Consider the following 13,195-nt stretch of genomic DNA (forward strand, 5'->3'; position numbering starts at 1 on the left):
GAAGTGAATTTTAATACAGGAATCCTGGAAGTATAGAGCAGTGGTTCCTCACTGGGATTTGTCCTACCTGGCCAACATTTTAATGAATTTGTTTTACACAAAGGATGTAGGGCCACTGTGGGATTTGGGTTGGAAGGGACCTTAAAAATCATCCACTTCCACTCCCTGCCATGGACAGGGACATCTTCCACCAGACCAGGTTGTCCTCGAGCCTTCTCTTCTGCATGCTGAACAATTCAGTTATTTAGCACTTTGAAAAAATGTATTTTCTCCCTTTTCTTTGTATGTTTAAAGGTATTAATCCCAAATCTACTGTGTACTCCATAACAGAGAGCAACTCTAGTTTTGCTGTCTTCAGCTAGCAAACTTCATTCCAGACTGAATTGGGAATGAAGATGCCCAATTTTCCAGTCCCTGATTTTCTCAAGAGAGTTTTTGGCAAGTTTGGAGCCCAGTGGATTCAGTGACAGTACAATCCTGCTGTGCAGCCACTTCCTCCTTGGTCCTGGCCCACTTTGAAAGTGGGGGTGAAAAAGGCTCAAAGTCATTTGTCTTCCCCTGTCCAAACTTCTCTCCATAAAATGAAAAGTTTCTCTTACAGATGGTGGATAGATCAGGCTGCACTTTGCAGTGTTCCAGGAATAAATAATATTTTGCCTTTTTTTTCCTATATTTTTCATGGTGTGTCACACCATGAAAAGAGAAGCAGTGATTTTCTGTATAAACCTTCCTGCTCAGGCTGGGCAAAGTCCTGGGGTTTTCCTAGCTCTTTTTTGAAGTATTTAGGGGGATTATTTGCAGCACTAGAACTGGTATATTCCAGTAAACTCCTTGACACTGCTGATCATGAATTTGACAGAAGCATTCTGATACTCCATTGTAAAAAATTTCTATCCATGGAGAAACTCTTCAGCCTGTCTTCTATCTGTATTTTACATGCTAGTCTGGATGCTTGGGCCAATTTCCTTCTAATAAGTTTTAAATTAGGTGCACATATCTGAATGAGTGATGCATGACAAGAAGTTGAGCAGGATGTGATCCTTACCCAGGATGTTACTGATGATGTAATTACAGAAAAACAGGAAAGCAAGAAGTTACCCTGACCTATTGGCTGGAATTTGATATCTCCCAGAGTTGACCTGGAAAAGAAAAAATTGCTCTTGGTAGGGACTATTTATTGTTAAATATCTCATAAATGCCCCCATGCCATAATTTGCATTGGAGCTGAAGAGGCAGTGATTTAAAGCTTGTACCTAGGCTGTGCTTAAAAAGAGAAATTACTGAAAGTAATTCCAGGATCTGAGCTGGTTTAATCTTTTCTTCACTATGTTCTCAGAGAAGGAGGATTTTTTTCAAGGTTTCTACCCACAGAAATGGAAAAGTAGGCTATGGAACAGGTTGCTTTTAGGACTTTTGTAAAAGGTGTCGTGAACTGAACAAATCAAAACTTAGTTCTCATTTTTTGGTGGCAATGAGATGCATCCTGAAGCCACCTTAGGAATTTCAGGTGAGATGAGGTATCTGGAAAAGTACATGAAAGCACATGTCACCAAAAAAACCCCCAAAAAGTTCATAAGAATTCATTGTGACAGTAATGCAAAAACAACTAATGACTAAGGCTCTTGCTTTCCAGATAATAAGTCTATTTTTCTTCTAACATCTCTTTTTTGTTTCCCAAGTCCCTGCATACATTTGTAGTTTGTGATGTGCTTTTCACGTTGCTTTTGCTGAACTGTCTTTCTCTGTGAAAAGAAATTAATAAAGCTAGGCCAAAGGGAAGGTGATTGACTGTCCCACTTGGAAAAAAAGAATTTAAAAATATTTTGTGATAATAAGCTCATAACATGCTTTGGGAATTGTACTTCTATAAAATGCTCTTTGAGTTGAATTTCAGCATTAAAATTTATGCACTCATTTGGTATCATACTTTTTCCTTCAAGAAAGATAAATATTTCAGTCTTTGAACAGTGTGAAACTGAAAACATTCAGCAGTAGCCCTAGCTGCTGGAATTCCTCAGTAGGCTGCTAAACAATTCCAGTGATGAATAGTCTGTGTTTGCACTCAGGAAATGTACAGTTATCACTGCAAAAATAAAGCATTGCAGACAAAGGGATGGATCATTTTATCTGATCTTTTAAAAGGCCATTCAGATGGTTGTTTTGTAATTTGATGTCACTTAAGTAATTTGAAGGGTTTTCTTTAGTTCAAAAACTGCTTAATGTATAAAAGTCATTTATTGTGTGCTTAACAAAGCATCCATTAAAACTTGAGAGGCTGAAGATCCTCCTGGGGTAGTTTAAATTTCAGAAAAATGCTCACAAAAGCAATTACATTTTTAAATGAATAATTTATTTGGGGTGCTTTAGATCAGATTCTTGTTTACAGTTTCTCACCTTATGCATTTCAGCTTGGTAATTGGTTTGGTCTGTGCAGACAGGTTTTTCAGCGCACCTAAATCCCCTGTCTGGAGGGAATCAGGTGTCTGGATGGGATCTGTGGTGTCTCCAGGTGCTGTCATCCTCCTTATGCCTTCTGAACTCATTTTTTAAAAAGAACATCATAGAAGCAAACTGAACAATTGAGTCTATGGTATTTTTATTTATTCAAATAACGACAATGCATTTGAAAGAATTTTAACAAGCCATGACAGAACCTGTGGTTTGTCTCATGAGAGTTTTTCCTGAGTTCAGTAACTTGTGGCATCAGCATTTTGATTTGAGTTAGCTACACCAATTGGTAAAAATATCTCATTTCCTCATTCCTTTCTCCTCTTAACAACATTTAAAATCAATTGAATTTTTGTGTCTGGAATTTGTATCAATATGTTTCTTGTGTTAACATTGTTTTAAACTAAATCAGACTGATTACTTCTGTTCATTTACATCAGTGTCTCCAAAAAGGGATGGTTGGTATTTTGTACTGCTTTTCCCTTCCTTATATAAAGAGAGTTTGATTTATTTTCTGGAAAAAGGCAGCTTAGATGTGAGTGTGTACTGTTCTGCTGAATCTTTGGGATCTTTCTAATAACTTTTACTAGGACAGTAGACAGAGTGTGACCCTTCAGGGCATGTGTGGATTTGCATTTCCTTCATGCTGCAGTGAGGTATTGACTCCAGCTGGTGCAGGAAAAAGTGCTCAAATATCTTGTACTGATGGACCAATCCTTCAGTGTAAATATCACCTTTAGGCCCAGGATTCTTGAAGAGTGAATTGTTTTTCTTTATGTTCTTGACTGACATCTTCACAACAGAGCCATCAGGCAAAGCTGCCCACATGGGGTGCACAGCTATTGAGCTGTCTTGAATTCTGCACTTACTTTTATAATGTATATCCCACATCCTAGAGCATTTTGCTGTTAATTCCATGGGTTTTGCTGCTGACTCTGCCTGCACTGGGACTGTTGGGTCTAGCAGCCCTTTCTGGATTTGCACACTCCAGGTAAGGGAAGTCAATCTGAAATTCTGCAGTGTAAGGCTTCTCTGTACAACATTAGTTCTACAGCCACAATATTAGCTTTGTATATTATGATATTTTTAGAGTATTGTATATTTATTTTCCCCCTTATATTAGGTGTGGGTTCCCCTTAGAGGAATGTTTGTGACTCTCTTCTTTCTGGCTTTTAGTTAGAACATAACCACCACCTAAGGCAAGATCAGCCTTTGTGTTTATTACAAATATAGATCCTGCTGAACTTCCATGTTCTTCCATGAGCACATCCTTCTGGAAGACAGACCCTGAAAAGAACCTCACAAATTTGGGGAAAATAGTATTTTGAAAATATCACCAGGTTCCTTTTAGCTACATCTGCTGCTGCTGTGCACCATGCTGACAATTGCTGGTAAAATTGCCTGATAAATGGTAGTAATCCTAAATATGAGTCTGTGTGAACTGAACACCTACTTTATAGTTTGGGCAATATTCCTTTAAGTCCTCTAAATTGCTGGGCATTGCAGATTGCCTGAAATTGAAACCACAAAGCAATTGAGTCTTCTGCCTGGGAATGCTGCCTTCAGATTTCAGTTCACCTAAAAAATAATAACCCGAGGTGAAAAATAGAAAAATGAAGACAAAAATATTTTTGGGGTGGGAAAGTTTTTGCTTCAGGATTGCATTTGATATTGCATATCCAAACAGATTTTATTTTGATTACTCCCATTTGCTCATCTGGAAGATGAAATTATGCAAACAAGTCCTTTCCTTGTCCAGTGTCTCTCTGGAAGGTTTAAGAGCTGTAACAGGAAAGAAGTTCAGTGCAGAAAGTTGGTGCCTGAGTTCTCTTGTCACTGCCACTTGTGCATGTTCTATACAAACTGGGTAATGGAACCTAAAATCTCATTTAAATGTAATTCAATTACAGTGCAAACTGTCTGAATCCTTTTCTGCTTTGAACCTCAACGTTTTAGAATAGGTCCAAAATCAGGAAAGATGTGCTGAAGGTTGAAGCATGAAAAAGCTTTTGTGACTCAAGTTAAAAATTTGCTTAAATGTTTAATTTAGTGTCTGATGTCTCCCCCAGAGGAAAAAGGTAAATTGCTGAAGGAAGAAAAAATTTAAATTTCTATGGGATAGGTGAATATCTAGAGGCACCACAGTGTTTGCAGAAGTGTCAGATCATGTGAACGCTGAGTGTATATATTAGAAAAAAATCAAATTACTTCTGAGTGCTCCCTTTTCTGGTTGCTTGCATTGCTCTGTAGGTAACACCTATTGCCTGGGAATTTGGGAACCTTGCCTGGTTCCCAAATTGTTCACTTGCCTGGTTGCTTGCATTGCTCTATAGGTAATACTGCTATGGATAATACATGTTTGTCGTGGATCTTGTTGGAGAATGTCTTTTCTCATTTCCTTCCCCAAAAATGTAATTTTTTTCAAGTCTGCAAGATCATGACTCCTTTAATAAAAAAACCCCAACCGACCAAACGAGCATTAATTATAGTTCACTGTAGTGATGTGCTTTGCTTTATCAGTTGCATTTTCAGGCCTTGGCTTCACCACCTTCTACCTGGCTGGAAAGCTGCATTGCTTCACGGAGAGCGGCCGAGGGAAGAGCTGGAGGCTCTGTGCAGCAATCCTGCCCCTCTACTGTGCCATGATGATCGCCCTGTCACGGATGTGTGACTACAAACACCACTGGCAAGGTGAGACACGGATGTGCCCTTTTGTCCTACTCTTTTTGTTCTTAGTTAGCCATGTATTTCTTTGATTTTTTTTCTGTTTCACTGCATGGTGTGAGTTAAAACACCATGCTGTGCTATAGATTTTCCTTGCTCCTGGATTGATGCTGGGGCTTTCTAGCCAGGCTGGATTAGCTAGCACTGACCTTCAGAGCTTCAAGCCTCTGCCACAGCATCCTCTCCTCCCTCACAGCAGGCACTTCTGGAGTGTAACACCCATCAGGTCACTGCATCTGTCACTGCTGCCTCAGAGTCCTTCAAAATTCTGTAACTGATGGAGAAGGTTGTGCTATTTATCAATTACACACTCGTGTGACAATTCGGGAAACCCTGCCATCAATTATTTCTTTTACCATTTCTTCACCTTCTTTATGGCCACCTTTGTAGCTTCCTTGCTTTCACTCATTCTTTTGCTAAGTAAACCAGCCTGTAATTTCTTTTTCTCTATTTGTCCCTGAATTCCTATAAGTAATACCATGCATGGTATTTCTGGTGCTGTTATGTAGGTCACCTTGGCTTTCTGTGGTGTTGCTAGGACTGTACTGCTGGCCTTGCAAATTGAACTCCCCTCAAGGTCCTGAGTGCTCCTTTCAATTACCTGAAATTTCAGTTCCATACTGGTTACATGCTGTTTCCTGTTTGCCAGCACTGTGGTGGGTTGACCCTGGCTGAACACCAGGTCTGTCACTCCCCTCCTCAGCTGGAAGGGTGAGAGAAAATGCTGTGAAAAGTTCATGAGTCGAGATAAGGTGAAGGAGAGATCACTCAGCAGCTGCTGTCACGGTGCCTGGAGCAGCTCCTGCCCTTCCTTCCTCACTGACCTGGGTGTCAGCAGGGCTGTTTCTCTCATATGTTCTCATTCCTCTCTCCAGCTGCCATTTCAGTTGTCCAGATTTTTTTTCCAGTTTTTTACATCTGTTATCCCAGAGGTGCTCCCACATCCCTGCTGTGCCCAGCCTTGGCCAGCAGCAGTCCCATCCTGGAGCTGGCTGGTGCTGGCTCTGTTGCACATGGAGAAGATTCTCACAGAAGCCACCTCTACAGCTCCTTCTGCTACCAAAACCTGGCCCCAAATCCCAGTACAAAGACACAGCATTCTGTTGGTTCCTCACATAATTTCAATTAATTGTTGCATTGCTCTGTCCCCCCAAGCTCCTTCTCATCTACCCAGCAGGAGAACCAGTCTCGGTCATGCTTTCCCTCACCCTGCTGTGCTCCTGCAGCTGCTTAATCATCAGCCATTAGCCTTGACATGTTCTCTGAGGAGCCTCCTGCATTCCAGCAGAGCCTTGTCATGTTTCAGGACCCATTTTTCCTTTTCTCAGTGGCACTGGGGCTGCAGAGAGCCTCCAGCACAAACCTGCTGAGCGTGAGGTGCTGCCTGGCCAGGCTGGCAGGAGGCACAGAAAATATTTGGCACTTGTCTTGAGCTTCCTGTTAAAGAGAAAAGGAGGAGTGGGAAGAGATGTGGAGAGTACAGGTTTGCTCTCGAGTTTGGAACAGGTGTTTGCAGAGTGAGCTGTGCCTTGCCAGAATTATTGATGGGCTGAAAGGTGATGGTGGTGTGGTTTGTGCATGCTGGAGGAACACTGCACCCAGGGGTTGGGACTCAGTTCATCACAGCTGCTCCTATTCTGCCTTTGAATTGTAAGGAGATGGAGCTGCAAACTTATGGGAATAAATTACATGGGACTCCATTTTCTTCATGGTGGGAAAAGGCCCATTCTTTATTCACAGAATTCATTTTTATACAGATTTATATACTTTGTGTGGGACTCTTAATTGGTTAGGAGTTTTCTTGCCAATTACCTTTATTGGTTAGTAACAAGTTGTTATTCTGTATTGACTGGTCAGTCAAACTGTCAGTGTCTACATGCAGGGAAGTTGATTGTGAAAGATAGTTTACATTTTTCTATCTAACTGTGTAAAAACAATTTTATACAGGTGCAAGTTATTTTTTCCCCAGGAATAGCTTGTTTTGTTAACAAATTGCTCCCAACAGGATTGCTTTCACATGGGAACTTTCAAAATGCTAGCTTTGACAAGGCCAACTGCTGATTCTAGGAGAGCAGACCTGATTTTGTAAAGCTCTTCTCAATGATTTTTCTACCTTCCTGCAACACAAACCCATCTCCTCCCAAGAGCAGTGCTGGCAGACATTATCCTGCAGGTGACCTCTGCTTTCCCCTGAAAGAGCTGTGCTCCCAAGGGAGAGACTGGTTCCCTCTGGACACAGCCCAGAACCTCAGGCCTTGGCTTTTCAGCTCAGCAGAGTCAGCTAATTGTGCTAAATTATTTGTGGTGGCTTTGTGATGGAGCCTTTACCATGCTGTGGGAAATGAAAAAGGACCATTCGTTCTGAGTCCAAGACTTTGCACAGAGCAGGTGAAAGATGGAGTGGAGTGTCCCTCTATTAAAAATCCATTGAGTGTGCTTACAGCATTAATATTATGAGAACTTTATGAGCTCTCTTCAATTTGACTGGAGAGAGTGATGTTCAAGGCCTTAGTATTGGTGTTAGTGGATAGTAGGATATTTTGCTGTGAATCCTGAATATATCAATTCCATATATATATATATGATGTTCTATATAATATATATTATATATGTTATGTTTATAATATATATATTCCCTGCATAGACTTCTAATTCTGAAAATGTTAATTTACTCATGGAATAAGGGAGAATTTTGTATGGAAAAAGGTAAAGTGAAATGCTGAGAATGAAAGAATATTCATTTTCCTTTATGGGCAAAGTGGGAAAAAGGACAAGAACAAAAAGAGGATAGTTATTTCTACCATGAAATCAAACAAAACACTGAATTGTTTTTTTCAAAAACAGGAGTTTAAAAAAGTTGCCTGTGTTTTTTGCTTATTAACCCCAGTCAGGCAAGGTCAGTAAGACAGAGACCTTTGGCATAAATCAAGTAGTGAATTTGTATTACTGTGGTGCCCAAGCTGAGATCCAGAGTTGAATAATTTGTGTAAAGGTTTTGAAAGAAATAATCTGGGCAAATTTTAGCAAGCCTTAAAATCCAGGGAACTTAAAGAGGACTGGCAAAAATCTGGTGTTTCTCTATGATGAAAAATAGTAATTTAAATAGTCATAGGCTTGACCCAAGTGTTAAGCAAAATAAAAAAGCAGCTGGAACAGTATTCAGTGAAAGTAGGATAATGTGAGAATTGCACCCAACACAAGTTCATAGAAAATTAATCTTGTCACAACAACTAAGTTTTTTACAAGTTGATTGATGCTGTACAGTGAAAATTCTTGCCCTCAGTACTTTAATACCATTACAGTTTGGTAGAGTCAGGCTGATGAAATCAGTCAGCTTCCAGTGTGGGTAGGATAAATTACTGTCTGCACACAATCACCTTTTAAATTCCTGTTTGGGCCCCTGTTACATTAATTTGTAATAGATTCATTATGTCCTTTTCTGTGGAGGAAGAGAACATAGGATTTGAAGGCATCTCCTGGGTCATTCCATGTAGTCCTGTTCCTCAAATGTGACTTACAGTCACATTTCTTAAATTTATCCACCTCACTATTAAATTTTTCAGGTTTTCTTTCCCCAGCCATTCTTGATAAAAGGCATCTCACTTCTCTGATGATTACAAACCATCTATTATGCATTGAAAATTGAACCACATTGTTCTAATAAAAATTACAATGCCAAACCAAGGTATTTAATCTGTATTTAAGGACTTTAGACAAAAATAATTTGCATTGATTTACCCTTCTTTGCCAATAAACTCAATGATTTACCATATTTATTACGCTTTGAGTTTTTTGAAATTGAAAGAATGGAAACACAGTTATACACAGATTATGTGGTGCTGAATCAGTCTTGTTAAAATAAAATGTGTTGTCAGGTCATTTTAAACAGTGCCTTTTGCCTCTCTTCATTATTCTTCATGTTAAATCTAAGGCTTTCACAGAGTGTGTGAAAAATTTCCAGTGAAATTTTTCTCTTGTTGTTTGTAAATGAAACACAGGATGAGGTGAGTATTTTAGTGAGGTGAGTATTTTCTGGTCATTTTAATAACCAGAAACAGAAGGAATCCTCTATAGAAACTTTAAATTGCCTAAGTGCGAGTGCTGCAAATATCTCATCCAATAGCCTTACTTATCTTACTTTATTTTCTGATAGGAGTATGGGATAGTAAAAAACATTAAAAGATATTAAAAATATTAAATAGATATATATTAAAAAGATTAAATCAGTTAACAGGCATGCTTATTCTTTGACTTTTCAGATGCTTTTGGTAAGCATTCATCCAGCTTGACATTTTTCTTGTCAGTCTGCTTTTTTAAATGGGTGAAAATCCATGGGTTGCCCACCCACAAATGGTCAGCTGTGATCTGGAACATCAGGAGTGTCTGGTACCCCGTGGAGACCATTCTACTCCCAGTGTTCATCCCCCAAAACTGAGCCAACCATCTACAGTTTGGGTGTTCAAAATATTACACAAGTCCCCAAGGATGGATTTTGTGTGTCTGGTGTAATTGTGGTATTTGGTTCCAAATTCTTTAGGAAAATTCAAAATCCAGATTTTCTGTGCTAAACGCTTTTACATCAACCAAATGTGTTTTATTTGCAGTTTTCACTCCTGGCTGCCCTTCCCCTTGTGACATGCTTCTGGTTTTGTTGCTTTTTTCCTGCAGATGCTTTCGTTGGAGGGGTCATTGGCCTCATTTTTGCTTATATTTGCTACAGACAGCACTACCCTCCTTTGGGCAATACAGCCTGTCACAAATCTTATGTCAGCCTGCTGGATCAGAACTCAGTGAAGAAAGAAGAGAGACCCACAGCAGACAATGCCACTGGGCTGCCTCTGGAGGGAATAACTGAAGGTCCCGTATGACTTTGAGAAATGTGCAGAATGAACTTTTAGCCTTCTCACATTTCCTCCAAACTGGTCTCTTAACAGTGGTTCTTAATGTACATTTTTTCTTTTGTTTCTTTCCTTTTTATAAAGGGAATTTAAATATTTTATTTTTAATGCCATGGTACCATCATACTTTTAAAGTTAAATTTTCAGTTCATACTCACTTGCTGAATTATCTGTTTTCAGTCTACTGCAAGCAGGTAGAACTACACAAAGAAAGGGGAAAGTACATTATTAAAAAGAATCTCGTGGAGAATGGTTAAGAGAGTACTTTTGAGATGTGGCTGAGCATATACTAGATCTGGAAACAGATTTTCTGAAGTACTGAGTATCTTCTACAAAGTTCTGGTCATCTTCAGCACTCATTGATTTTGATGGGTGCCGAGTACACAGAGCACTTTTCATCAGGTGTTCAACATCTGTAATTTGATAATTTAGGGCATCATCCTTATGTTTTCCTGCTGCCTTCTGACATTAACAAAAATCTCCACATGCTGGTGGAACTTTGTATTAATTGTCAAGTTTTACCAAGGTTGTTCTGAGCTACTAATGACTAAGAAGGAGAAAGGTGTGGCTGGTGAAGTGCTTGTGAGATCCAAGCCTCATGCATTAGTAGTTGCACAGGATGATTCTCACTTTCAAGAAAGTCCATGCTGTTAAAATTGCCAACTAACAACATACAGGATGGATTAGAAACTTGATATTGCACCATCAGCAATTTTTGAGAACTCTTGCAGTGTTTAACATCAAAACAGTTTCGAAAGAAAAGAGCATCCATTGCATTTAACAAGCTGAAGTCTTTCAAACAGATGTTTTAAACCCCCTTAAGCTGGGAGGATAAAGAGACACAAAGTTTTCTGTGGATTTCGTTGTGCCATGTTCATTCTTGTGTAGTGACTCACTGCAGCATTGGTGACCTGAGGAAATGCAAAGATTCTCATTTGTGACTTTGGGCACACAACCACGAATGCTTGTGGTGGTTTCCAGCACTGTAACATATCCAGAGGAAGGCTGGAGACAATTTTCCACCAACCCCATCCCACATTTTCAGCTCACCATGCTCTTGGGCATGGTGCTTGCCAAGGTTGGTACCTGAATTGGAACTCACCTGAATCAAACCACTGTTGGTGTGGAGAAGGTTCAAGTGTGTGACTGAAGTTAATTTATTATCAGTAGGATTCTGTTTGTTACGTATGCACTATGCAGTATACATCACATTCCTGTGAGATGATGTACCTTTGGATGGCAGAATGTCAGATTCCAGGTTTTTTCTCCTTAGGTATCCTGTGAGAAATGCAGGCAAAATATTCCAGACCACACCCTGGCAGTTGAACATTTCTTGGAGCAATCAAGATAATGTTGATCAACGACCACAATTACGGTGCTTCAGACTGGAGGAGACTGCTGCCATGATTATAATTTCTGTGTTCCTGTTGGAATATGCATCAGCCTCGTAGACATTTTGTGATTCAAACAGCTCAATGTCTTTATGTAAGGCTTGTCATTTACTTTCCTCAAAGCTAAGCTTTGTAGATTTTTGTTTTGAGAAGAGCTGCTTCCTGATTGGCAACACTTGAATTTTTATAAAAAGCAAGCAAATTAGGGTCCCCTTAAAAATAAACCTAATAATTGTGTACAAGAGGATGCAACCTTGCTGTGTATAAATTTGTATGATATTTGGAAATGGCTATAAATAGGAAGTGACATTAAGGAACAGAAGGTAACAGGAAGTGACATTAAGGAACAGAAGGTAACAGGAGTGAACCCGGGAGGCTCTGTAGAAATCAGGCCTTGCAAAGCTGGTACAGTTTAACTGAGTCAGAGGGAGGATCTTTCACTTACAGAATTCTGAGCTCTACAACAGAGACAGTTGAACTTAGCTGTGGTTTTCCTGGTGAATATACAGTAATTCACAATACCAGCATCAGCAAAGCAAAATTACTTGGCAGTTGCACTGGATTTGACAGAGCACTCCTCTGGTGTGGTTGAGATCTTATTCTAGAAATCCACAGAGTTCAGTGGGGGTTTAATCTTCCTACAAAGTTTTTAAACCATCCTACAGAATTCTGTAACAAATATAGTTTTCTATTACTTCATGTGGGAGGATTACTGAGAGCCCCAGAGCCAGGGTGAGGTTAACCATTAGCTCCTTCTTTCAGCAGGAACCCTAGTCTTCCAGGTTATATGCAAATGTTAAAAAAAGAATAAATCGTCAATCAAAATTAGAAATTTAATACTGATGCATAGAGCATTTTGCATGTTTTTGTATAGATCTGGCTTATTCTCAAAATGGAGTGGGGCCTTCTAACTGTGCTGTACACATTCTCGGTATTTTAATGGCTTTTGGTACAGGCAGGCTGTTTTGAGGATGAGGAAAAGCTCATCCAGCCCTCAAGGGCTGTTAAAGGATTGGAACATGAAGTGTAATACAGCACAAAAACTGAAATTGCAGGAGTAATTGGTGACCAGTAAAGAATAACACATTTTAATGGGAATAATTAAATTGAGAGTAATAAAGTAGACAGTGTAAAAGGTTTGATTAAAATGTAATTAAAATTATGAAAGACTTAATGGAATGAAACTTGTGGAGGGATCTGTAGGTGCCACAATCACCAGTGCAAAGTCAGCGTAGGGAAGGCATTTTTGTGGATCAATGTATTTTAATCTCATGCTTTCTCAATGTGAAGGAAATGTAATGTTGTAATGCACCAATAAAACAACACATGAATGTGGGTTTGTACATCTGTGTGCTATCATTTTTTTGAGAAGAATATAATTTAACAGTTATTCTCATTAATAGACCATGTAGAGCATCACACACAAAGAAAGCCCTAAAGAAACAATGTTACTGATAAAGAGTCATTACTGATGCTGTTAAAATGGAACAGCCTCTCTCCTTTAACCAAAGTAATGCTCTTCAGCTTTCCTCCAGGCAAAGGTACAGTGTAACTCTGCAAGGCTGAAATTCTGCAATTGTTACCCAGCTAAACCCCACAGGTCCCTTCCCCTGGTCCCATTCCATATCCCAAATAACACTGCAAGTGCCATATTTAATAACAAACGTGGTTAGGCTAGAACAGGAGGACAATATCAAATCAAACACAGCAGGATAGCCTGAAAGCATGACACTG

The 13,195-nt window shown here is 39.4% G+C and overlaps 1 protein-coding gene across 4 annotated transcripts in view; it reads left to right on the forward strand.

Annotated features, from left to right (window-relative positions):
• Positions 1-12,804, forward strand: part of PLPP4 (phospholipid phosphatase 4) — a 47,684-nt gene extending 34,880 nt beyond the window's left edge. For 2 of the 4 annotated variants that reach the window (XM_064431480.1, XM_064431479.1), the window contains 2 exons: positions 4,969-5,139; positions 9,841-12,804. In XM_064431480.1, coding sequence (XP_064287550.1) covers positions 4,969-5,139; positions 9,841-10,040 — 371 coding nt within the window. In that variant the 3' untranslated portion in view covers positions 10,041-12,804. The remainder of the gene's footprint in view (positions 1-4,968; positions 5,140-9,840) is intronic. The other 2 variants (XR_010367623.1, XM_064431478.1) reach the window with 2 other exon arrangements.
• Positions 12,805-13,195: the final 391 nt, after the last annotated feature.

The sequence above is a fragment of the Passer domesticus genome, chromosome 8 (genome assembly GCF_036417665.1).
Source record: "Passer domesticus isolate bPasDom1 chromosome 8, bPasDom1.hap1, whole genome shotgun sequence".
In the NCBI taxonomy this organism is placed as follows: domain Eukaryota; kingdom Metazoa; phylum Chordata; class Aves; order Passeriformes; family Passeridae; genus Passer; species Passer domesticus.